The sequence below is a fragment of the Opisthocomus hoazin genome, chromosome 5, assembly GCF_030867145.1.
Source record: "Opisthocomus hoazin isolate bOpiHoa1 chromosome 5, bOpiHoa1.hap1, whole genome shotgun sequence".
NCBI lineage: Eukaryota > Metazoa > Chordata > Aves > Opisthocomiformes > Opisthocomidae > Opisthocomus > Opisthocomus hoazin.
In genome coordinates this window covers 30,244,052-30,271,542 of record NC_134418.1, presented here as the reverse complement: position 1 = coordinate 30,271,542, position 27,491 = coordinate 30,244,052, and the positions used below count along the sequence as shown (strand labels likewise).

General features: G+C 39.3%; 1 protein-coding gene across 1 annotated transcript in view; it reads left to right on the top strand.

The window, feature by feature from the left end:
- The window catches only part of CCDC158 (coiled-coil domain containing 158), a 35,644-nt gene extending 8,385 nt beyond the window's left edge, over positions 1–27,259 (top strand). The window contains 17 exon segments of the mRNA XM_075422088.1: positions 23–350; positions 668–744; positions 1,373–1,436; positions 2,602–2,748; positions 6,005–6,202; positions 7,430–7,912; positions 8,667–8,856; positions 10,189–10,341; positions 10,778–10,890; positions 11,672–11,830; positions 13,549–13,641; positions 14,993–15,118; positions 17,143–17,306; positions 20,789–20,856; positions 22,326–22,538; positions 24,618–24,719; positions 27,183–27,259. Of these exon segments, the coding sequence (XP_075278203.1) occupies positions 23–350; positions 668–744; positions 1,373–1,436; positions 2,602–2,748; positions 6,005–6,202; positions 7,430–7,912; positions 8,667–8,856; positions 10,189–10,341; positions 10,778–10,890; positions 11,672–11,830; positions 13,549–13,641; positions 14,993–15,118; positions 17,143–17,306; positions 20,789–20,856; positions 22,326–22,538; positions 24,618–24,719; positions 27,183–27,259 (2,755 nt within the window).
- The last annotated feature ends 232 nt before the right edge of the window (positions 27,260–27,491 follow it).

Below are 27,491 nucleotides of genomic sequence, written 5' to 3'. Positions count from 1 at the left end.
TTGCTTTGGTTTCCAAATTCAGACAAAAGGAATCCCAGATCCAAGAGAATGTAAAAATACAGCTAAAAAATACTATTCAAGAGCTGGAAGCTGCCAACCAGCTGCAGGAGGAGATGCTGAGGGAGGCTGACAGCCAAACTGAGCATCTGAAAAAGAAGGTACACAGCCATGAGGAAGTACTTTTGGAACTACATGGCATCCTAGTGGACTACGAAGACAGCACAGGCAAGAAACTCTGTGAGCATGGGAATATTTCTAGCCTACAAATCCACAACCTGAGCACAGCATTTGCTGACGTCCTGCAGGATTTAGACTCAGAGGTGTCATACCTCAAAGAAAAGGTTATCCTGGTATGTGAAGAAAGTGCTGCTTTTCCTTCCAACACTCTGCATTCTGTTGTTTAGAAAATATTTTTGAAAACTCCGTGAGCTCCCATGTAAACTGGCCTATGGTGATGGCATGAAGAGGTACAAATGCAGTTAAGGTGGCAGGTGCTGGTATGTCAGCCTTTTACATTGTCCTCAACTTGAGACTGGGTTTGTTGCTGGAGTTCAACTTGTATTGTGCACTTTTTCACAGTTCAAAGCAAAAGGAAGGAAGTTACACGTTGAAAACTACTGTTTAGACCATCTTTTCTTCAGAGGTTAACGTCATCTATTTACAACAGGCGGAAGAGGAACTTGAGTCATTGAAAAAAGATTCGCAGGCCCAAACCAAGTTTCTGCTTCAGCAACACCAAAATAGGTACCTGTTCTCCATTGATTTATTCATAAACCATAAATAGATGTTTTTTCACTTTCCACAGATAATTCTTTGATGATGATGATGATGATGATGATAATTCTGGGGGGAGGAGTGGCTGGGGGGCAGCAAGTAATGTTTTTGAGGACCTGATAATAGTTCCGTTCCAGATGTTTAGTTTCTTTCTGCTGCTTTTTAATTCCATGCTGGCAATTTCCTGTTTTATTCGCTGCCCCCAAAAAGTATTATTTTGGAAGAATCTGTACACCTTACTTTTGTAAGTGTGATTGGTTACTTAGGTGGACTTCTAGAATTTGTTGGGAGACTAGTTCCACCGTTAAAAGATTGATAGTAACCACTTTGGTGGTTACATCAGCTTTTTCTTACTAATTTCACTAAGAGCTTTTTCCTTCCTTGTTCAAGAAGTCCTAATTTGCCCAGCTTTCCACCTGAATTATACAGTAACCTGTTCAAAATAAAAGGGTCAGTAACTTGATACATAGTATGTCATTCCCAATAGAACATCAAATGGTTACATTTCTGACTACTGAAAAATATTATTACCTCTTCAGTGGAGAAGTTATTATTTGCCAAGACTGAAATTATAACCAGTATTTTCTTTCTGAAACAGGATTGAGCAGCTAACAAGTGAGCATGAACAGGAGGTGGCAGCACTAACTGATAAAGCCAACAGGGCAGGCAGCTACACAAATAGTATCCAAAGCCAGATGAAGATCATTCGGTGTGTTTTTTTATTATAGTATAGAAATATTAAGAGTAACCTTAATTTGAGAGAAAGCTTATGCTGCTAGTATACTCTACTCTCTGCCCTACGCTTTTGGTTTCTTAATGTCTTTGTTTAAAGAGTTAAGCAGTCCTTGCATAAATTATGGAATGAAAAAAAAGGAAAACCAAAAAAACCACGTTAAACCACGCTGTACAGAGGAGAGGCAAAACAGCCGTGCATTAGGCAAACTCTGAGAATCGGGAGATTCGGGCTGGTTCTCTCTCAGATTGCTGCGGTTCAGAAGAAGAGTAAGGTCAGCAAAGTCAGTGGATGTTCAGACTGGCTCCAGCCATCAGCTCTGTTCTTGTTACCAGCTTTTGGAATGATGAATCTCTGCTAACTGAGTTGTGAACAGTTTTTGCAGAGGGCCTGGCTAAGGTTAAGGGATGAAAGAGTATGTAGGCTAAGAGCTGTGGCTGAGTGCAGTTTCAGGTGACTGCATTGCACTCTGACCTTTGCCTTCTAAATGTTGTATGGATTCGGATACAAAATGAATTTCCAGCAGTGTTACCAGTTGAATCATAAACAAGAATGGGTAGACAGTTGGGTCGTTTGCATACATGTACAAATAGTAACGAATGGTAATTTTAAAGAAAGAGTAATTTTTATTTGGGATAAATAGCTATGTTGGTACCGTTAACTTCGGTAACAGTTGAGTGAGAATAATAAGACGCTAGTTCTCACTGGCCACTTGACTCAGAATTGAGTGCTCAATATATCAGTTAAAAAATGAGGACATGCCATGCAGTATTGCAAACTTGAGATTTAAATATCAGTGTGAATTATTATCTGACTTGTATAGTGGAGACTGAGTAGCTGATAGCAAAATGCTTCTCAGTTCTGCTTGTAGAATAGTTGGAGTGCATTTGAAAGCAGACTTAGCTTCAAGATTTCAATTTATGTAATTTTATGTGAGATAGATATCAGAGAGCAAATCTCACCAGTAAGGAGGTGTAATTTTTGTGTGATCCCACTGTGAATGATAATCATACTTCAGAGCAGTAAGTTTCAGTGGTCATACTGAATGCAGGGAAAACAACCACAAATGTTTCATGCTTTCATGGTTCTTACAGTTTCTAATTTCTCCACCTAAAACTTTTCTTAGACAACAAGCAAGAAACCAGAATTCAGTGCATGCACATCAAGGTAGTCACATGGAATCTACAGTTTCTCAGCTGCATTCTGAATTACAAGAAGCTAACGGGAAGTATGAAGACAAGGTGTGTATGGATTTGAGTGTTAGCATTAGTGACAATGAAACTGGATATGTGGATATCTGAAATGTTCCGGATACATAAGGAAAGTCTTTTGATAAGGAATTGCTTCAGAAAAACTGTGTGGACAATAAGATAAATTAAGTAATCCTTAACTCTATTTCTTTATATTATTTTTAAGAACAAGTTATTTTTCTCTAACACAAAATAGCTTTGCAAAACTTATTGAGAGCATACCACAAATGATGCCTTCTGGAAAAACATAAAATGATTCTGCACTACAAACATCCCTTGCACATGCAGGACAAGAACATTGTTCCATTATACCACTAGAGAATATATCAGCAAAAAACACGCAGTAAAAATAGCTTCTTATTTGAGTCGTACTGCCCAGAAAAATTCTTTGGCAACTTTGTCTCAGTAAGTGTAAGGATGGGAGAACATAGAGAATACAACAGCGCTTGAGAAGCTTTTGGGTGCCCAGAGAGGCCTCATTGTGAGTTAAGAACCTTTAATGTTCATTGAAATCCAAAGGCTTCTTAGCAGCAGGATATAATACAGGCAGAAAAGACAGGCTGGCCAGCACCTGTGTATTCGAACCATTTCTTAATCCCATTAGAAAATACTAATCTTGGCAAATATTTTTTAACTACATTTCTCCCCGAAGACTGACTTTTTTCCAGGTAGTACAGCAGGGAATTACTGCAGACAAATGGAGAGAACTTCTCACAGTCTCACCACAGAATCTCTGCCATGTCACTAACTACAGCATTTTATATCCTATTTCCATATTATGTCTGCTGCATCTTTTGCTAACTTCACTGCTTTGGATTCCAGTTTTATAACAAATTTTATTATCATCTATAATTTTGTTCTTCTTTTTGGTGGAAGATAATTCATGTTGCCCTTAGAAAATGACCTGAAAACAGTTGCTCTCCACTCCCTTTAAAGATTAGTGGAGCTGACCCACGCAGAAATGCTTGATGGATCCAAATCCAGCTTGGATTACAAGTCATGAGGATTTAGGCATCCTTCTCCTACATACTATTGGAAAGAGAAAGTTCAGGTCACAGGATTGTCGTGAAGTTTGGCAGAGCTGATAGTCTCTGATCCAAAAAGGTCTGAGAATGGAATGGCAGGGATGTACAGGTCAGGCCTGTGGAGCCATGGTGTATGTGTACTTGCACTGTAAGGCAGAGCAGGAAGGACGTTTGTTTTATCATTTCTGTAGATTTCCACTTTTACCAATTCCATTGATTCACGTGTGTCAAAACTCACACTAGTCAGTTCTAAAAGTGACTTTCACAGCATCACCACTGAACTATGGAGAATTTGTACATTAATCTCCATTACTGTATTTCATCCTTAAGGAAGATTACAATATATGGTATACTTTTCATGTTAGGTCTATTTACCTGAATACTTTTCATTTAAATCATGCAGTGCACAGCAGAAGGTCATACCACATGTATAGTTATAACTGTACTGTATATTCCTTAGGCATGTTCCTGTTCATAATGTTTACCTCGTAGCAGATGTAAAAGTGGAAACTGGGAAACCGTTTAAGGCTATTTTTCACAGTCTACCAACTCCAGAAAGTGTTGGGTTTGTATATCTATAAAAGAATATACTACTTGGTCCAATAAAAATTGATTTTGAATAGGAAGTGTAATACACTGAATTGCTAAGGTAGCCTTCAGTGAGAGACAAGTTGATAGCTGCAGATCATTTGATCTCAGGCAGTTATATGGAGTCATTCCTGGGAAGGTGTGAGAGACAATCTAAATAAAGCTTTTACAACTGTATGTCTCTCTTTTGCAGCGAGCATTTCTCTGCAGCTTCTCTGTTAGGAAAACACCTTAGCAACTAAAATTTTCAAGGGAGTAGGTGAAAAGTGAGTGTGGGTTGTTGATACTGGATAGTTTCAGCAGTCAGAAAATCTGGTGCTTTACTTAGTGGATATAAATGTGAATACGTAAGTGTTCTGTTTGGACATGACTAAGATCTTAATTAAAAAGTGGTGTAGACTGGTCCATCTTCTCATAAACTGCCAGAAGTTGCATCCTTTCATGCCATCATAGAAAGCCACCTAAGGAGGTCAGGCAAGACTTGCCCTTGGTGAAGCCATGCTGGCTGGCTCAAATCACTTCCCTGTCCTCCATGTGCCTTAGCATAGCTTCTAGGAGGATCTGTTCCATGATCTTCCCAGGCACGGAGATGAGGCTGACAGGTCGGTAGTTCCCAGGGTCTTCCTTTCTACCATTTTTAAAAATGGGCACAAAGTTTCCCTTCTTCCAGTCACCAGGGACTTTGCCTGACTGCTGTGACCTTTCAAATATCATGGAGAGTGACATCAGCCAATTCTCTCAGGACTCTGGGATGCATCTCACCAGGTCCCATAGACTTAGGTATGTTCAGGTTCCTCATGTAGTCCTGAACCCGGTCTTCCCTTACAGTGGGAAGGGCTTTGCCCCTCTGGTCCCCATCTTGCGGTCCATCAACTGGGGAGGGGCAAGGAGAGAGGTTGCCAGTGAAGACTGAGGCAAAAAAGTTGTTGAGTACCTCAGCCTTCTCCTCATCTGTTGATACGAGGTTGCCATTCTTGTTCATCAGGGGGAACACTTTCCTTAACCTTCCTTTTCTGGCTAACATACCTGTAGAAGCCCTTCTTGTAATTCTTAGCATCTCTTGCTGAGAGATCAATAACTAATATTTATATTTTAAATTATCATTTATAATTTCAGTTGTGTACTATTAGGTTTACATATGATGTGAAAAAGATTTAAGCTCTGAAGAACATGTGACAAATTACTGCATGAAACAGAACAAGCAATGAACAGTTCTTGCTAGTGGTGAAGATGGGTATTTATCAAGAGCAGCCTTCCTTAGCAAGTAACGTAGTGCTTCATTGGTTTTCCTTTGATGTTGACACAATGTAATCTTTTTTCCATTTTGTAGCTTATACTGATTTTGGGATAGAAATAAATGACATGAAAGACTTCAGCACTGAGGTGTTACATACCCCGAAATAATCATAGCAGCAGTATGTAAAGTTGAAAGTTACGGCTTTGGTGGAAGAAAATGTGTAGGAGATGTCAAACTAGTTTAGCCAATATTCCTGTCTTCTGCTAAAAGTGTAAATCCATGCAGTAGTCCCTGTTCAGATATGTAACTGTGTAATTAAATGTTGCTATTTTTAAGAGAAAGAACAATAAATTCCTAAATGTGGTTCAAGGAGGAAGATTACTTTAATTTCTTGTAGACTGAACTTCGTAAAAAAGAAATAGAACTCAGTCTAGAAAAAGAGCAGAACAAGCGATTCTGGGATCGGAATGCAGGCAACAGCATCACCATTGACCATCTAAGGAGACAACTAGATAACAAAAACATGCAATTGCAGCGCATGGAATACCCAGTGAAGGAAATGAGGACTGAATGCCGCAGACAAATGGAGCACCAGGTTGGTGAGCAACTGCAGCGTGATAGTGTTCAGGATAGAAAGTGCAGTGGCTGGGGGCTATACTTTCAGATAGAAATGCTATAACTCTGGCTACCACGGTTGGGAGGCCTCTGGAGCTCATGTGCCGAAAATTTCCTTCCGAAGATGCAGATACATGACAGAATTTGCATTTTTTTTCTATCAATCTGAACTGTCCAGCCTTTATTTCTCTTTACGGATGAGGAATTAGAAGCATTATTTTTGGTTTTGATTTTTGACATACAAACCTTAGGAGAAAATGAATGTTCTGCTGATAGTGTATTTGATTTTGACTGTAAACCTCCAAACCAACATTTTTATAAATTTTCAGAAAGTCTGATGCTGCCGGTTGTAACAAATAGTCTCTTGAAGGTAACATTTTCAGTAGTGAGCATTGCTGTAAGAATAATTAGTAAATTCAAGGCCTTCATGGATTACTTTATGTAATGGTTAATGAAAACGTAATGAAGTTTGTGTTTATAACCCTATGCTGAATGCAGTGCTATGTCAGAAGAATTCCTTCTGACAACATAGTTTCCTAGACAGTGACTTGTAGTACATTCCCCTTTCTTCAAGACTTTGGTCTCTCAAAAATGAACTGTAATTAGGTAACCCACTTTGCATTATGAGTAAAGATCAAGTTATTTCCTTTATTTTCTACCAACCACAGGGTTGTGCTACTTCACACATCATTCTCCATTTTCTCAATCCATTATTTTTTCCTTTGAAATACTCCCACCAAGAAGTTAATTATTTTCTTCTGTTTCTATTTCGTAGTATTAGTAGTTCCTGAGTCACAGTACTTTGTGCTTGAAGTGGTGCACATTGCTGCCTGCAGAAATAAAATCAGTAAGAATTTATTCATATACACACATTTTTTTTCCAACTTACAGTGCAGTCAGTCATCTCTTAAAGTTCTTTAGACCCAACTACTCTAAATTTTATACTAACGTTGCCAGTTTATTAATTTTTCATTTATATTGTTTAAAAAAACAATATTCTAAGCAATACTTAATTTGTTAAAATAGAGAAAAAGGAAAGAAAACCAGAAGAATCAAATAGTCATTGTAGACCAGACCATGCTGACAGAATTTTCCTGTAAAACCAAGATATTTAAGATGAACTATAGAAAATCAGAAATGTGACAGGAAATTCTAAAGGTAGAAATAAACATTTCTCTTGGTCAATCTTTATATTGCTGTTTTTCAGATAGCTGCAACTAAGGAAAAAAATGAAAGCATTGGAAGAATCTCCTCTTTGACTGTCCAACTCGAGTCAACGAAGGAAACACTCCGTAATGTTAAAGAAGATTTTACAGCCAAACAGATCACTTTGGAGATTGCTGAGAAAACAGTGTCAAATCTGACAGCCCGTCTGCAGGAGAAGGAGAGAGCTCTTGAGGTCACCAGTAAGGAAATCAAGAAGCTACATTCACAACGTGGCAGTAGGATGCAGGAGCTCCAGCATCTAAAGAATGAAGAGGACTGTTTACACAATGTGCAATCAGAGTGTGAAACACTGAAACTGCAGCTGTTAGAGAAGGAAAGGATAATTGAGATTTTCCAAACGCAAATTGATAACATGACCCAGGTTGTGGGCCAGCACAGTCAAACTGCTGGAGCAATGGAAGTTGAGAAATCTCAGCTTATAAAAGAAAGAAATGACTGGAAACTTAAAGCAGAAGAACTTAAGGTGTGCAAATGATGCTGTATTTATGTTGCTGTAAGATAATAGTTGTTTTCTGGTTTTAAATCTCTACCTTAATGTGCTGTTACTGTGGTTTTAAAGCAGGTCAGAAAATGCACCTTGAATTCTAACAGCACTAGAATAGTTAGTGGGCAGCAAAGAATAATACTATCACGTTATCACCAAAAATGAGTAATTCACTGGTGCAAAGCGATTGCCAAAAGGTTTGTGAAAGCTGGAATATAACGTGCTGTACTCAGTCATGCAATTGTCCACACCGGTAACAGAACCAGAAATACAAAGTGAAGTGTTACTGAGGAGTAACAGACAGCGAGCACTCAGAATTCCAAACTGAGGACACTGTTTATAACTGGTTATTTCTCAGACAAGTATTACAGGATATGGTAGTCTTATGCAGGTCAGCATCTTCAGAAAAAATTCACTCCAGACAGGGTGTTTCGTCCTCTTCTGTGAGAAGGCTGCGCATTGGGAGTGAATATGGAGGTAGTGGGAGGGTGGAAATCATTTTCATAAACACCTGATAAGGTTAAACATGCTGTGAAGCTGTCACATCAGATTCTATTGTATCATTTTTGCCTGGGTTAGCAATTTTCACAAAAGTAATTCGTCTGTTTTACACTGGTCCCAAACTTCTCTGACAACTGAGATTTAAAGTAATGATGATATCTGCACATCTTTGTGGCTGTTTTATATAATTATGCGTATTGCACACAATTACTACTGTTTTTTATGTAAGTAGATTGAAAAGGATGAGAAAGAAGCCAGAATGCGTGAAATGGAGGCCAGACTGAGTGAGCTGGAACTGGAGAAGGTTAAACTGGTAAACATATGCAGTGAGAGGCTCCGTGCACTTAATGACATGAAACTGGAAAAAGACCAGCTAATGAATGAACTCCAAGCCGGTCAGAGTGAGCTAGCTGGCCTTGCAGGTAGGGAGCTTCAACTTATCTCAGCTCTGATAGCTGCTAAATTGGGCTGATGTTACAATTAGAAGAGTGGTTTGCTTGCTGAATCCAAATATGGCTGCTGGTACAGCAGAAGGTTCCCTGCCAGCATGGGATGGTCAGATTGCTTCAAAGAGCAAAGTCATGGTTTGGGATTCTGGCGCAGAATGATGGGAGTACAGTCTTTATGGCAGTCTCTCACTACTCTGAGCAAAAGTGCTTAAACCGCCTGACTCTGAAGACCAAAGAAGCAGATCTAGTAAATCGCAGAATGGAAACTTGACCACTTTTTCCTGAGTGTTATTTAAGAGTACTAGTGGATGCCATTAACCATCTATGATCAAATTGCAGTGGAACTTTGTTTCTGTTTTGTTGTGGTTTTGCTACAACATTATTTAAAAGTCTATGTTCCAACTCCACTGTTTTCAGGACTGATGTATGGGGAAGCAAATCAAGATAGTATTAAAAAAAAATTAGGGCCTGGACCCAGGGCAACCACAAAATTCACGGAGATCCTCTGTTAAATCTGCACTGCAACCAGACAGATTATACTGTTCACATGCTTTCCTCTCTGTACATCCCTGTACTCTCATAAAATACCCATTGGTAACATTTATTTCTTCACAACTCAGCTATATTTGTAAACTCATTAAGTTCTGTAAGAATTGAACAGATACTGTGATTTTATGTGGTAGGTCTGCTGTAAGTTTGTATAGTACTGTCAGGGTGATTTGAGGTATAAGAAAGGCTTATCGGAGTGAATGACCACAGAGGAATTAGGTCCAAGCTGTTGATAGAGCCACCGCTGGCTGACTTGTAGTGGTGTGGATGACGTAAGCAGAGTTGAAGAGAGGTACCAGAAACAGAGCTGAGAAGCGGAGTTGCCGGGGAACGCTTGCCAAATTAGATCAGTTCAGACCTAAGGCTGATTATAAGTGTGGCTGGAGAGAAGAATGTCCAGGGCAAAATGCTGTCTCTCTAATACCATTAATTTGCACAATATGCAGTTGGTTCTAGCAGCAGGAACTCAGAAATACGGATTTATATCACTTTCTTGAATTGTTGCTTTGGCGAGCAACCAAAGAACAGATTTGTTTCTGGTGAAACAAGCTTTTGCTTGCATTTGCTTGAATTGAATTTGCTTGAATTGAAGTACTAGTTGTGCATGTTAGCAGTGGATGTTGTTTGCTTTGTGTCTTAGCTGTCTGCCTATCTAATACTCCTTTAAACAGAGAGTTGGCAACAGATCAGTAATCTTAATCTAGAAGAATGATCATTTTTGTGACTATAATTTCTATCTTTATTTACTCTCACCAGAGGGATTTGAAGATTTGAAGAGGGATTACCAGATTAAAACCAAGGAGATGGAAAATACTGCAAACAGACTGAAAATGCAATTGAATTCTGCCCAAGGTGAACTGGAACAGACAAGGACTGCTCTAAAGGCTATGGAGGGATCTGATGGCCATGGTAATTATGGATTGAACTTCCCCAAAATCTCCCACATTTGTCTTGTTAACAAGAGGATTTTTGTAAGTATTGATCCCTCAATAGATATAATAATATTTCAGGTATTTTGTGAAATAAATAAACAATATTGCAAATGAACCATTTACTACATACTGTAAAACTTCAACCTTGAGCTGAGCATTCTCGGGTGATCTTTATGCAGATTTCCAGGGAGTGCTGTCATCTTGTCTTGTGTGTGTGATGGGTCTGGTGCCACTTCTTTGGACAAAACTCCATCTGATTCTAATCGGTGGTTTGCACACAGAAGTGACTATAGGATCCTGGTTCAATTTACTTCTTCTAACATATTGCTAGTAACTGACTTCCAGAGTCTTTTATTAGAACTCAGAATGCATAATCGATGTTGTTCATTGAGAATTAACCTTATCTTTTACAGCTGTGAAAGTTGCAGTGGGAATGCAGAAGCAGATCACAGCCAAGAGAGGACAGATAGATGCATTACAGAGCAAGATAAAATTCTTGGAAGAGGCAATGACAAATGCAGCTAAGGTCACAAAAGCTCCATATAAAAGTATTTAACTGTATCTAGAGAAATTTTCCTTTGGAGAAATGCATGGCCGAAATCACCACTGGCCCAAGCAAGACGAAAGAGAACTTTACTTGATGTAATGGGCACCTTCCCTGTCCTCATGCTAGCAAACACTAGGGAATATCTCCAACATATAGATTAGCCTGCTGCATAGAGACAGGTTTTAATTTATATTTGTTATCCGTGAAAGAACAGTAGTAGTTTCAGTGAGACTCAAGCTCTTACATACCTTTTTTTTTTTTGAAATGTCAACTAATTCATGCTGTATCCTTCCTAATGTGGCCCACAGTGCTTCTCCTCTTTGTTTTTTGAGGTGGTTCTTTGCAGTTCTGGTTGTAAACGCTGTATGATAAGGTCTGTGTACCATCTTGTGGTCTTTCTAGCATTTTCTGTGACAAATCATTCAGTTACCGATAGCTGGAGTTTTCTAAATGACTGTTTTTATCTGTTCACTATAATCTGTCCTCATTCTCTACTGGCTTTGGATCCTGTGGATCCCGAAGCTTAAAATTTCAGTTTCCAAATGAACCAAAAATCCGAGATGTTACTTCATCAGGACTAATCCAATTGTACTTTTCTTTATAAGACCTATCTTCTTGTTGAAAAACTTCATCCTTTGCAAGATGGAATAGCTTAAGTTTCTGAAAGGTTATTTCAGATCTTTCAAAGAGAAAAAAAAATTATGGAAAACAAGTATACAGATTCTTGACTTGTGCTTTGTTGTCCTTATATTAAATTCAGGAGAAGTGTTACCTCAGAGAAGAAAATAGTAAACTGAGTCAGGAATTGAGCTATATTACAGCAGAAAATACCAAGATTGCTGGGGAACTGGAGATCCTGAGATCACAAGACAAGCGTCTGAAAGAAAAAATACCTAAGATGGAGACGGCCCTTGATAAGGTAATTTTAGATAGCTTTCAGTTCAGTGAGAAGTCTGGGTGCTTTCCCCTACAGTCTGATGTCTTACCTAGATTGCATTTGGTATGTCCTATTCACATGTACTCTAAGATACTTACCTGAAGAGATGTCTGTCATTAAGACTGTCTTCTGTTTTTTTAATGGTAAAAGACTTCTATTTTCATTTAGAGAATTCTGGATTTACTCCTTACTAGCTCAGGGAGATACCAGCTGCAGGGAATTTAAAGCAGATTGACCTTCCAGGCAGTAGATTGATCTTCCAGACCTTCCACTGGCTCTTGGCACAGCTCCTTTCCCTGGTGAGAGAGACTATTGCTCGATGTAACAGGGGCTCCACTGGAAATGAGCACTGGCAGTCACTGACTGAGCACATTTGTGCATGCACAGCCCTTTCTGGGACCTTGGTTAGCCAGCTGTGTGTCCCTCAGGGGGAGGGAAATTTTTAAGAACATCGTGTTGTTTCATTTGCCTCTTTTTAGTCGAGATCTCTGTTGCTGACATTGCTGACTCTTAAGACTAGGTTCTACATTTTAGTCTGACTAGCACATAAATCCCAGGTGCCCTGCAGGTAAGCTGCTGCTCTTCCAGAAGGAAGAGTCCTTTTCATCTGCTCAGAATTCTAGCTTTTCAGGATGTAAATTTCCATGTAAGGTGTCATTCTCAAATTGATTTATTACTTTAAAAACATTAAAAAAATTAAAAGTAATTGTGATACTTCCTCCCAAGTGTGTCATTTCTTACTTTAAATGTTTGATGCTGGAAACTTAACTTTCTTTGTAATATATATCATTGTGAACAGTATTAGCCAACTGACAGAGAATCTGAGACACAGTGGAGGCAGATGCTCACTGAAAATTAGCACATATGGTACACAGAGCAACAGTTCTTAGAAATCAGTCTAGGTTGTACTCACAGGATGCCAGTACATACCATTGCAGAGCATCCATTGTACAAATATCATGAATGTAATTGGCCATCCTGCTTGTCATTAATGATTCAGAGTTAAATGTTCAAAAAGCTGCTGGTTCTAATGCTACATCTACAGTGCCTGAGGCAGCCTGGCCGTGCCTCAGTGGCAGCTGTGAAGAAGCACAGAAAGAGAGCCAGGTTTTATTTTAAAACCAAAGAGGGAACTCTGCTAGAGTTATAAAAACAGTCTGGTTCATAAACATCTCTCTCTCTGTTTTTGTGCTTTGGCTGAGAGCTTCCTCTCTTCTCCTTGCTTTCCTGATAAGTACTCAATGAAAAGTAGCTATATTATTAGATCTCCTTGCGGCTTTCCAGAGTAAACCTTTTAAAGAAGAAAGAGTTTATAAACACCTTAACAAAGACAGGTCAACAAAGTTATCAGCCATCCCTTTAAAAAACTTGAGTATAGTTTTGCCTCATTAGCACAATTGAATTTTCTAATTCTGGAGGTGTTCAGTAGATCTAGGACTGTCTCTGACAGGATTAGCTCCCTTCTGTGATATTATGGTGTGCGTATTATGGGTACTAGGATCATATAACAAGCCAGTTGGTTTTGTAAGCCTATCAAGAAAGGCATCTGGTCATCTTGCAGTATTTCTGTACTGACAGCAGTAGATAAATACAGCATCTGTATATGTACTTTGTTTCTTTATTGGAAAAGAAACCAGAAAAAATGTAATCCACAGAAAGTTAGCAAAATTAATTTATGTCTCTTCTATCCTCTCTTGCAGGCATCTATGCAATTTGCAGAATGTCAGTGCATAATCCAGTGTCAGGAACAAGAAGCTATGCGCTTCAGACTGCAGCATACTTTAGATGTAAAAGTACGTGCATTACTGAGAAGCATGGGTATAAAGTTAGATGCGTTTACTTTGTGTCGTAACTTTAGGTTTAACCCTATTTATTGCAAATACTCTAAAAAGTTTGTGTTCTGAAACCTTATTTTATGTGGAGTATCTCATTGCTGCACAAGTTATGTCCATAATTTCAGTTACTTTGAAGTGCTATTTACAGTAAGAGCAACAATAAAATTAAACAGCTACAGGAATATTGGACCATATGCTTCAGCTGCTAAGCTTTGGTTTCAGTGACGCTTCAGCATTTTCTTGTGCCCTAGGCAAATAAAAGAATGATTATTATGAAAAATGAATTAGAGAAACAAGGTCTGTAGGATGACCTTTACTAGTGCAACTGTTAGAGATGGAAGGCACTAACAAGGTTTTGGGCACCCACATCCTTCTTCAGGCCTGAAATAAACCCAGCACGTTAAAGCTACATACAGGCTGGAAACAAAAGCTCTGAGTTTAAGCTGATTATGCTAATTAGTTAGGCAGCACAAAAAAACAAAACAAAACAAAATTTTAAGAAGCAAAGTAGAGATGTTAGCAAGGGGAAAGGAAATACGGTCATGAGGCATCTGGGACAGAAGAAGGAAGACATCTAATTGACATCTGTGGAGCTATATAGCATTAGTGAAAGATAGGGTATAGGGAAGGTCATGCAGTGATGTAAAGCCAGTATCTTTATTATAGAGCCCAGAATTTTTGTTGCCCAATAGAATTAGTCCAATCTCTATCTTTACTAATGAGTTTAATAGAGGATATTATTTACCTTTGCCTTATTTATAACCATAGGCTATTAAGGCTGCAATGAAACTACTACTGTAAATGAATGGTACACCTGGAACAGTAGTTACCATAAGAAATTATCATTAATTTTAGTGACCTATCCCAGCTGCCAGTTTTGAGTGAGAAACAAAACGCTGTATCCAAACTACAAATCTACATAAGCAATACAAAAAGTACTTCATATGAACAACGGCAAAGATGAGGAATCTTGTATTCCAGTGAAAGAAAAGAAAAGGGAAAAAAGTATGAGAACTATGGGACTGCTTAGTTTTGTGGTGGCCCTGAGATGTCCTCCACTGAATGGTTCCAGAGCATATGTTAAAATTCTGAAAATAAATGAAACTGCTACTCTTGCACCCAGTTCAGTCACTAAAAGGGTTATGCCTTAGAACAGCTAATAAATATTAGAAAGTGTTTTGAGAGTTGAGTGCTGTATGTTATAAAAGATTTGACTGAAAGAGATGACCTGTTACAGAGGCCATGGTGTATATACTTGTTTATTCTGCATAGCTATAGTTGCTTATTCTGCTTGGCTGTTTTTCTGCAGGAGCTGCAGGGCCCAGGCTACTCGTCAGCTTCTGCTTCAGGCAAGCTGCGGCACATAGTGCCTCTTTCCCACCTGCACTCTGCTGTCATGTCACCTTCCCTGAACTTGGCTGGCTGTGCCCCTCATGTGAGTACCTGCCTCAAAATGGGAAGCTGCCCAGAAAACGGGGATGTTCCAAAGATTAAAAATAACATGGAATTTCTAAATGGGAGAGCATCTTGTTTAGTAATATCAAAGAGTGAATTCTTATCACCACAGGTGAAATAATTTTCAGGAGCTTCTCACACATTATGGCCTTTCAGATTTTCTTTATTTATGTTTGTGAAATACATGTAAAAACCGAGAAGACAATAAAAAATTCTGTAGATTTTAATAGGAGTTTATTTTACCTCTATCACCAATAATATTTATAAACTATTAAAATTGAAGGTACTAACCTGTAAGCAGTTTGGTTTTCACTTTTTTTTTTTTGCTAGTACTTTACTTGCTGTAAATCACTTATATTTGACAGTGAATAGACTTGTACATAGTTCCTGATAAATTTCATCATCTGATTGATGTGTAGTAGCTTTTAATACTTAAATCTTTCTCTAAGCTGTCCTCCACTGATTTTGACCAATTTTATCCTAAAAGACAAATTGTTGCCCTTCCTTCCTTTTGTTTTCGTAATTTACATTTAGATTTAAATTAGATGCTAGTGTTTTGTTAATTTTTCTTTACAGAAAAGATCAACTCTATAATCTCTCTTGCAGAAAAAAAATCTTTTGGTATTTCTGTATAGATTTTGTATAATTCTCCAAAAGGGACCTGATGCATCTGCCACAGAAATTGGTTGAGATCTTTTCATCAATTTTTACCTCAGAATCTGTAGGACAGTACAAGTTACTGCAGATATTTTTCAATTATATTTTCTGTTTTACTTTCTAATGTGGTGACAAACATTTACATTAAGGAACAAAGGATAGTTCTTTGAAATCCCTGCAGCATCAGGCACTCCCATTCTGTTTTCTTTGAGTTAATCAATGTATACTTCAAGAAAAGAGAAGAAAAAAGGACCAATTTTTAATGTAATGGCATGGTGACAACCTAGCAGGTTGTAGGAGAACTTGATTCAAGGTCTGCTTGAATCTTCTTGATTCCTGCATTATTAGTTACTGTACAAAATGAAGCAGCTCCAGCAGTTGAGATGGAGACCCTACCTGGTCAACAGTCTGGTTTCTTAGCCGGAACATGGGGAAGAAGGGTTTGGTCTGACTCAGTGTCACATGGACCCATTATGAAGCTGAGGGTTTGTTCTCTGTATCAACTCTGCTGAAACTAGTGTGTTCCCATTGGAAATGACTCTTTTTTCGATGAAAACATGTTAGCAAAATGTTTCTAGCCAGTTTCATCCACAGATCAAGCGTAAGTGGGAGCAGTGCTTTGAGCATGTGAAGTTCTGAGTAGTCTGAAAAATCCAGTTCTTCACAGAAAGACTAGTTATCTGAACCAGGCCTTGGCCTCAAGTCCTGATCAGTAAAATGAGAATAATATTGCAGTTCATCTCAGAGTATGGCTGTGGCAATAAAGTGGTTTATATTTGCAGACAACGCAGCTGTGCAGAAATGAGTGCCTAGAAAACACCCTGATATTCTAGTATTTCTGTCTTCAGAGCTTTGTTTGTGTACTGTACAGTAATACCTGGGATTGCAGGTTAAAAAACCAGAGTTGTCACATAAGCAAAGATGATTGAGTACTGAGTACTGAAAAAGGTAATGCTTGTATTGGATGGAGGGGAAGCTTTCATAATTAAAGCCTTATTTTAATGTTTTTGACTGTGAAATGGTAGTCATAACCTTTTTGCGACATTTATTCAAAACACAGATGTTAGCCATGTTCTTCCTCAATCATACTTAGTTGCTTTACACATTTTTGTCAGATAACTTTTCAGATAAGAGTGCAATCATATTTTGAGAGTATTTGGACAGACTTCAAATAATTATGATCTCACCTCCACCACTTCTTAACTGAAATTACAAAAATTTTGCCCTTTTTCTAACTGGTAAGGCAAGAGCAGAGGGGGGAAAGCCATATGACTTTGCATGAGTATAGGTAAGAATTGAAAAAGAGTGCCTTTATAAATACTTTGTAACTGAATTATTTCATTTCAGATGCTTTCTAAGCCAGGCATTTTGAAGGAAGAACCACTGCAAGATCTAAAGAGGATTCTTCAAGAATTAACAAGCTCAGACAATGCCATTCCCTCTGTGGATATTTGCAAGGATGACAGCAATGGTGGGAGAAAATCACCTTTAGCAAGCATGAGGAATACAGTGTAAGAGTAATATACTGTTATTTCTGTTGTATGCTGCATACTTGTATTGCTTTCTAAAACTAGGATCTGGCCATTCATGTGCTTCAGGAGCAGTACAGGATGCATTTTTCAAGAAAGTTGGGTGTATAAGTAAGGTTGAGATAATCTGAAAACTTCCAAACCTTCTGTTGTTTGCCAGGTTCCTCAGATGCTTTAGGTGTAGGCAAATAGAAGGTGACTATACCATTTGCCTTTATTGGTTGCTTCCTGGAGTTTCTGCTTTTATATTAATTTAGAACTTCTTTGTTCTTTTTCCGCCTTATGTAAATATCCCTTCTTTCATTGTTGAAGCAGGCAATTATTTTTTTATGAAACAAATGATGATGACAGTCGTACAAGAATTTGAAAAATCAATACAGCACAAATTCTGATATTTCTAATCCAGAACATAAGGATACTTCAAAAAGGGAAATATAATTCCTGGACTTTGATTAAGATCAAATTTATTTAAACCATGGCACTCCTCCTATAATATATAATAGTTGAACAACATCACATCAGTCCCAATATCCTATGTATTCTGGGGTTTTCTACTTTTCCCAGCTATTTTTACTGAATAAAAGATCTGCCTGTTACTAACATGCAAATTTTTGACAGTTTAAATATAGAAGCTTCTATTTCACAACTGGAAAAAGAATTCATGCACAGAAGTTGGTCTGTCTGTCGGATTTTTTTAAGTAGTAAATATACTACCTCTTCCCACCTTGACTTTGCCTATCATAAATAGAGTCCTTTGGAGGCACGACAACTGTGCTTTGCCAGCCTGTACTGTATGATTATTGCCTATGTTCCCCATTTATGGTGGCAGTGGGAGAAACTGTTCTTTTCGACATACAGTTGCAACCTTTTGTGGTTCAGACCATGTGGACTTAATGAGAATTTGACTCCCTTGCAACAGTGTTCTCCTACAGAGCAGAAATGAGGGTGGGAGAATCCTGCACCTGATCATCCCTCAGTATGCAAAGCTGTCTGTCAAAGTATGCGACTATCTCAGTGGAGTTGGTAGTGCTAATTCTGGTGTTGTCTTTCTACATCCTTCTACACAGAGATGGTGCGAGTAGAGGATGCGCTGCTCTCTTCAGCCTGCAGTCAGAACCTTGCAAGCGGTGAGAAATCACCTTTCTGAAAAGATCACTGACAACACAGATACAGATGTTGATTGAGTGAATACAGTAGGATGATTCAGACTATATCTTGAGAAATAAAAGTAGAGTACTTAATGGATTTAAAAATTGGGAAGAAAATAATTGTTTATGTTCTAGTAAAGACTAGAAGTTTCTTGTAGATCAAAATTCTGAGATAGCTCAATGAAGTAGCAGTATATAAGATTCATTGACCAGGCTTGTGTTTCTATGTACCACAGAACTGGTGTTAAACAAGCGAGGAGGATTACCAAAAAGGCATTCATCACCTCGGCATTTTCTGTAAAGAAAAATGTGGTAATGACATCCAGAGGACATTGCTGAAATCTGTAGAAGTTAATGAATTTCCTTTTAAATAGATACTTTTAAAATTAAATAGAGGACCTTTAGCAAAAGATGCACAACTGGTATATGGAAAGCTGGAACAAGACGCTTCTACATTGCTTAAGCAGAGCTAAGATTTTGTTGATTGCCTCCTGTGAAAACAGAGATGAAGCTCAATTACTACTTGTTTTCCTTTTGTTCCCAGTGCCTTAGTTAAAAGTTGTGCTGTATCCAGAGTTACCAGAATACAAGGTGGCAAATGGCAAGTGCCATTTGCTATAAAACCTTACTTGATTTATTTTTTCTTTGTCTGTTCCAAAGCTGAGATTGTCACAGAAAGCTTGACATAGAGTGAGACTATTTTGCACAATGAAGCAAGCTAGCACTTTGTATACTTCAAGCATGCTTAGCAGTGTAGTTTTGTGTAGATACAGGTACAATAGCAGAGCTGCTGGTGGAAAAGGAGCATTTCTACAAAAGGTCAACATTAAATTCAGGAAGATTCTACTTCTCTGGAACTCTTCCAGGTGTCTCTCAATGCTCAAAATTAGTCTAGCCTTTTTTTTTGGAAATTAATCAGTGATTCATTTCCATTCTCTCATCAAATACCACTGGAGTCCAAGAATTTACAGTGCCAGAGAAAAGACATAGGTCCAAACCTGGAAAAGGCAAGAATTTATGTTATGGTAGTCATCTGATCGTGATCTGATCATAGGTAGGGATCTGACAGGGGATGGGAGCATCTCCCTTACGAGGAAAGGCTGAGGGAGCTGGGCTTGTTTAGCCTGGAGAAGGCCGAAAGGGGACCTTATAAATGCCTATAAATATCTTCAGGAGTGGGTGTCAAGAGGATGGAACCAGACTCTTTTCAGTGGTGCCCAGAGACAGGACAAGGGGCAACGGGCACAAACTGAAGCACAGGAAGTTCCGTCTGAACATGAGGAAGAACTTCTTCACTCTGAGGGTGACGGAGCCCTGGAACAGGCTGTCCAGAGAGGCTGTGGAGTCTCCTTCTCTGGAGATATTCAAAACCTGCTTGGATGCAGCCCTGTGCAGCCTGCTGTAGGTGACTCTGCTTTGGCAGGGGGGTTGGACTAGGTGATCCACAGAGGTCCCTTCCAGCCCCTGCCATTCTGTGATTCTGTGATCTGATGCTATTAGGTGAAACATGGGTAAAAGGCATGTAACAACCAGAAGCTGGTCTGAAGAAGCTAAATAGAAGCACTGTTGTGTGAGTAACCAGAAGGAAGATTGCAATGCATTAGTTTTTTAAAGCAGAAGTTTATTGTCTTTTTTCCTTCTTTATGACTACCCGATATTCATAATGAATCTAGTCTTTATTTCCCAAAGATATCCATTACTTCAGTAGTCTAAATTCACTCCAACTCTAATAGACTTTTTTTAGTGAATGCATATAAAAATTATACAGTGCCTTTTCTTCACTATTAAATTGTGGCTGCCATTGCACTCTGCTTAAAACACGGGTTTATTTTGTAAAAATGTCATATGTAGCAATCCTATTGGTATGGCTTTTGCTGTGATTTTGACAGCAATATGTTTTTCCATGCAGGGAGACTGCAGCTAGAGACTGTACTACTGAAAGCATCGTGGAAAAGGATACTTTTGGATGGTGAGTAGTGCTTTCGCTTAGCTGAGTAACCTGCTTCTTAAAGTAATCATTTGAGATTCAATTTCTAAGGCTTTTTTAATACAGCATCAGCTCTGAGCTTGTTTGTATTGTTTTATTCATAATGCTAAAAGCTTCCTGGGAGTTACAAAACAAAGCTGTGATGTTACTTTCATACCTCTAAGAAAGAGCTCTGGAACTTATTTACATTGTTTGCTTTTAATTTACATGTATAAGATCTGGAGATTACATATGGGAGCTTCACATTCTCACTGTGGAGGCTAGCTAACATTACCAAAACTTAGCATAATACTTCCAGAATGCAAGTTTTGCCATCGTTTCTCTTGCAGGGATCCTTCACGCTTACATACTGCAGATCTTCTGTCCCAAGATCTTACCGTGCCCTTTACATCCCTTGGTAAGTTTTCACTGGCCGCATTTGAGGATGAATGTGCCATATCAATGTCAAACTGAAACATTACAGAATATTATAGAAAATGTAGTCCAAATACAGTATTTTTTCTTAGGTTATTTACTGAAATACCTCTTAGCAGGTGCTATTACAAAGACTCTATTGCACTTACTGCAAAATCTGTATCTTGCTGCAAACCAGCTCCATGGAGGCTGATACCAGCACACTTAAAATGGATATCTTCCGCGGTAGTTATTCATGCATAGCAATAGTCTTGTGTAATTAGCATGGGTAATATTCTCAAGCTTTTGAGAGGAATCAGGTCATTGCAAATTCCATTGATTTCCTTTCAAGTACTGGATGGTCAGTACATTTTAAAACGTGGTGACATGAGTTTAGTAACCTAAACAGAAATACAAGGATGTGGCTTTGAGCATCAGGGTTTGAAGGTACCAGTCTTAGCCGCCTTCTGTTTTCTTGCCCATAGATTGTCCACTCTGTGAATTTGCTGTGAAAATTGCCTGCAGACACTGATACATTTAATTGTTCTCTATTAGTATGCAAGCCGCTGTGCTTCAGAGGTAGGCTTGAACTCCTCACCTTGTCCTGAGGAGTAACTGCTATGGGTCCTCTTTTTATATTTCTGAGTATTAAAGAAAATCTTGTGGGTAGTTACTGTCAGCCTTCTAGCAAGCCTAGTGCAACATCCAGGGGTTTTTCCTAGCTTCCAGAATAGCTGCAAGTAGCGTTTTTTACATAGAAGACTCAAGAAGTAGTTGAACAAGGCAAGTTTGTTAGAAACCTCCCCCATTATTTTCAAGACGTCTCAGGAGGGGCGTTAGGAGTAAAGAAACAGACTATGGGAAGAAAAAGAGAAGAATTGTAGTAAATCTTCCCCTCATTAGTTGCATGCAACCTTTTTTTTTTTTCTCACACACACTGTGTGTGTCATATGTATGAAAACATGTTACATCATCAGTCAATTGCATATTTCTATGCCTATCTTGTCTCTTTTCCTTATGACTCTTTTTCTGCCAGGAATTCAAAGCGTATTAGTGAGTTATTGGAAAGGAGGGAAATGGCAGACCTGTGTAAGCAACATTGTTTTTTCTGCTTCTGATACCTAAATACTGAGATCTAAGTCAGCAGTAAGGTATGGGGAGTCTTGGGTTGCTAGCAACTATTTTGGAAGTAAACATGAAGTGATCAGGCCGCAGAAAAAAGCAGGCCCTACTTTCTCCTAGGCAGGTTTACCAGCCATTCATGACATGACAATCACTTTAACAGAAACGGGCATGTTTTGCAAAAGAGGCTATAGTCTCCTGCTACCTTGGCTACTAATAAGGAATGGAAAGCATGAAAGAGTGCAACGAAGGGGACTCAATCCTGTAACTGTTAGAGAGATAGCATCAAAGCTAATATGGGGGTTTCTCTTCAGGTGTGTTCTCACTGCTCTTTGCTTGGATATGTCCTAGGAGGTATATCCATCTTCTCAGCAGCTCCTCGTTATACATCCTCCCCCAAGAAGGTCTCTCAGGAGGAGAGATACAGAGAAAGGTCTCCAGTACACTTACTGTTAACTGCTCCACCTGATGACCCTGCACCTGGCCCCAGCGCCTCACCAGAGCACAGACCATCTGCAAGGAAGGTTGGCTCTCCAGAGGGTGCAGCCACAGTCCCCTGGATAAGTAAGTCTGGTCCCATTTACTGATCCAAAGAGCTTGGCTGGGTCTCTTCCCAGCCAGTACAGAGCATGAGTTACAAACTGCAGGTTAAATTCAGCTGTTAAGCAATTCTGTAGAAACCAGTGGAGTCCGGCTGTCATTCAGAATACAGTTTATGATTGCAGTACCTGTACTTCTTACTGCATTTGTTTTTCTATGTATCTTTGTAAGACGTCACTTACAGAATCCATTCATCTTGGTGAATGTAACCACTAGTGGTTTTCAAGTGTACAGAGCTGACACAGCATTGATCTTCCATTTGTGGTTCCAGCAAGTGCAATTACAGTATGCAAATTTATTGAAACATAATTTACTGATGGTTCATTTTAAGGCACTGCTTTAGTGGTTGTGGCCCACTTACCTAAAAGTGACCTGTTCTCACTTACATCAGACTGCCTTCGCCCTGTCACAGTTCTGTTCAAGTAGAAGGCTTTTTCTGTGATATATCAGTTGCTAGTAAAATGTAGCAGCTAATTAATGTATTATACAAAGAGAAAAGCAGATAAATTCCACACACCACTAAATTTAAGAACTGGTAAATTGTTTTATTCAGGTACATAGGCTGTAGTGATGCTTAACATCAATATTTGCTGTAACAGGCAACACAGTTGCCTAATATTAATAATTGTAATAGTTTTTGTAGTTCCTGTAGTTCTAACAGTTAGAAAAGTTCTGGGGTTTACTGGAAATACTGACGTAAGGCTGTGTCTGTGTAGCTCTTAAGTGATAAAAACAAGCTTTCCTGTGTCACAAAATATGTGTGAGGATGATGAATATTTTCAAGGTAGTCTATTAATTACTTGCCAGTGAGCCAGGCTGTCAGGAGTGCTTTATTACATTTAAGTGGCAGGAGGAGCCGAAAATGAATAGATGCAATAGGAAAAACAGGTAAGCAACTAAATTTTCAAATAGTAGCATATCTGTATTGTGTTGTTATTTTATTAACAGAGACTTCTCCTCAGTCACTTTATCTTTTGCATTTTAGAAACATCAGGATCTTCTATTTGTGCAGGGTGGTATCTAAAACACTGGGCTGAGAAGTCATCCCGACTAGAACATTAACATTGTTTCTCATTGACCTTTGCTTCCCCCAGCTGTCTGACTGTGCAAAGATGAAGTGCATATTTGTTAGCTAATCTGTATTTTTAATGCATGTTTAACAACTAAGAAGTGCCTGTTCATAAGCAGAGGGCAAAGGTGCGGGGCATTTCCCCATCAAAGCGCTGAACTGGTTATGTGAGTGAGTACATGCAAATTTCTGTACCTGTAGAGCAACACAGCCGTCTCCACAATGAGCCTCGGTTCTGGATTGCATGTCTTTTAGGAAACACGCAGGCTTTGTGGTGTGGATCTCTCTGCAATTTGGCATAAACCCCAATTTGTTTCCATGTAGACAACAAGAGATCTAGCAGGTCACAACTGTAACCTTTAGTCAATTGCCAGTCATTGCTCCGTTCAAAGAGAAAGATAAGTGGCATCACTGTTTTTTTGTTGTGTTTTGGGTTTTTTTTGTTTTGTTTGTTAATATGGTCATCCAGTTACCTCCATCTCTGGCTCTTTTTTTTTTTTCGCCTCTTTTTATTTGAGAAGTGACGACCATAGCAGAACTGAAACAGTCCAAATTCTAGGCAGAAGAGACTCCAGGGTGCGAGACAGTAGTTGTTCATGAAGTACTGGCATGACCACATCAGTCTGTGGGTGTTAGTGTTCAGTCAGACAGGCACAGTGCCTGTTGAAATCTGCACTGGTCTGGATCTTCAAAGACTTGGAATTTCTGGTTTTGTTCCTGGCTTTAGTAAGTTACATTTTTCTGTACCAAAGTAGAAATGTGGTTGTATTTTCACTTAAACAGAAATACCGCTAAGTATAAATTTCTGTTAATAACCTTGTCTTCTTACTCATTTTCTTTGCTACTGGAAGGTTTATTGTTTGAAATTTTATTTTCTAAGAACTTTACTTTAGATGGAATGTTTAAATAATTCATAGTTACCTTTTTTTTTTTAAAATCTGTGATAACATATTGATGAATAATTTTCCCACTAGCTTCTCAGCCCATGGAAACTAGTGAGAATACATCTAGGAAGCTACAGAACAAGATGGAAAGCCTGCAAAACCTGGTGGAATCATCACAGATAAAAAACCAAGGTGCCAGTATTACCAAAAATATTCCTGTTTTGTGTAAAACACCCACACTCTCCAGAAAGTGTTCTTGTTACCTGCCAAAGCACTACCTGTGGTTTTGCTTGAGGTCAGTTTAGATGTGCCTGTTTTACCAGCAGTACCCACTTCTTACATTATCCTGCTCCTAGGAGAGTAATTAGATTAACTCCACAATGCACTGTTGCTCAGCCCCTTAACTCTAATAAGCATCAAGATCCTTAACATTTCAAACATGGCAGCTGGTCAGGGGTGCCCTCGTGTGCTGTCATGTCCAATTACATGAAATTTTTAACAAGCTGATGACTCATAGAAACCGAAAGATATTCTGACGGCAGTAGTCTCCAAAAACATATATTCCCAGCAGTGGCCTCAGAAGCATGTCATTTCCTCCTCAACTTTTTTTTTTTTAAATCTGAGATGACCACAGTGACGATAGAGACCTTTTTAGGTTCTTGTCTTGCTCCCTTTGAAGTTAGTGGTAAAATGCTCATGAACTCCTATGATGGCAGGATGTCAAGTGAGATGGAATTTCTTTTCTCTGCACTTCTTATTGTGCATTCTAGTTGCTTCCCCTTTGCCCCTTTAAGTCTCACTGCATAGATCTGGGAAAATAGTATTTCCCCACATCATACAGTGCACAATGTCAGGGACATACAAGTGACCTGATTAGATAAAAATAATCAAATTATTTATGTAAAGCATAAGGTAAGTGTTCCCATTTTTATTCTTTGTCATCCATTAACATCTTCAGTTTGCCTGGTTTCTGTATCCACATAAAAATATGTATTCACATCTGTAATGTATCAAGAGTTACTATATAAAAGAGTGTGGGGGAAGGCCTTTTATGTACACCTAAGTAAACCCATTTCCATGAGTGCTGAACCAAAGGTATTAATTTCACACCATCCCATAAGAGAGATTCTGAAATACATACAATTTCATAGAATGGTTTGGGTTGGAAGGGACCTTAAAGATCATCTAGTTCCAACCCCCCTGCCATTGTCAGGGACACCTTCCACTAGACCAGGTTGCTCAAAGCCCCATCCAACCTGGCCTGGAACACTGCCAGGGAGGAGGCATCTACAGCTTCGCTGGGAAGCTTGTGCCAGTGCCTCACCACCCTCAAAGTAAAGAATTTCTTCCTTACATCTAATCTGAATCTGCCCTCTTTCAACTTGAAGCCCTTACCCCTTGTCCTATCACTACATGCCCTTATAAAAAGTAGCTCTCCAGCTTTCTTGTAGGCCCCCTTCAGGTACTGGAAGGCTGCTCTAAGGTCTCCCCGAAGCCTTTTCTTCTCCAGGCTGAACAGCCCCAGCTCCTTTAGGCTTTCTTCATAGAAGTGTTCCAGCCCTCTGATCATTTTTGTGGCCTCCTCTGGACCCGCTTCAACAGGTCCATGTCCTTCTTGTGCTGGGGGCTCCAGAGCTGGACGCAGGACTCCAAGTGGGGTCTCATCAGAGCAGAGTAGAGGGGCAGAATCCCCTCCCCCGACCTGCTGGCAACGCTTCTTTTGATGCAGCCCAGGATACGGTTGGCCTTCTGGGCTGCGAGCACACATTGCTGGGTCATGTTGAGTTTCTTAACAACCAGCACCCCCAAGTCCTTCTCCTCAGGGCTGCTCTCAATCCATTCTCTACCCAGCCTGTATTTGTGCTTGGGGTTGCCCCAGCCCATGTGCAGGACCTTGCATTTGGCCTTGTTGAACTTTCACCATTATGCCAGCATTTGGTGCTTTGGCTTCACAAAGCAGATGAGGTGGTGCCTGTTTCTAACTAGGTTTATCTTTTCTGTTAAGGCTCTGCATATAAAGAACTGCAAACTAAAGTTGCATTTGTAAGGGCTTGATTAGCACAGTGTAATGTGTGGGAAGATACTACAAAACTTCCCCAGTTCAAGAAAGATGAAGAGCTACTGGAGAGAGTCCAGCGGAGGGCTACAAGGATGGTGAGGGGACTGGAACATCTCTCCTACGAGGAGAGGCTGAGGGAGCTGGGCTTGTTCAGCCTGAAGAAGAGAAGGCTGCGAGGGGACCTAATATATACAGATATCTGAAGGGTGGGTGTCAGGAGGATGGGGCCAAGCTCTTTTCAGTAGTACCCAGCGACAGGACAAGGGGCAATGGGCACAAACTGAAGCATGGGAAGTTCCGTCTGAACATGAGGAAGAACTTCTTCCCTCTGAGGGTGACGGAGCACTGGAACAGGCTGCCCAGGGAGGTTGTGGAGTCTCCTTCTCTGGAGATATTCAAGACCCGCCTGGACAAGGTCCTCTACAGCCTGCTGTAGGTGACCCTGCTTCGGCAGGGGGGTTGGACTAGATGACCCACAGAGGTCCCTTCCAACCCCTACCATTCTGTGATTCTGTGATTCAGGGTCTGCACCTGAGGCCTCAATCATTTTAACGTAAGTTGGTGTTCAGATAATCCATTCTGGTTGCTATTTTCAGCCATGTCATCAATGATCAGAAGTCAGGAAATGAAGACAGAGAAAGCAAAGGAAAAGGAGAAAAAGCTTTCAAAGTGAAGTTGCCGTATGCATTAGTGATTACTTTCACGTATGTACATTGTGTTTAAAATACGCTATATTTTTAAAGTTTAATAATAAAAGTTCTTACAGTTCTGTAACTCTTGCCTGGAACCATGACACTCTCTAAAGTTTTTACTTTTAAATGAGTGGGAAGTACAGAGGTGTAGAAAATACGTCTAAATACAGACTCTTTCACTGGCTTATATTTTCAGCAGCTGTGTGCTGTAAG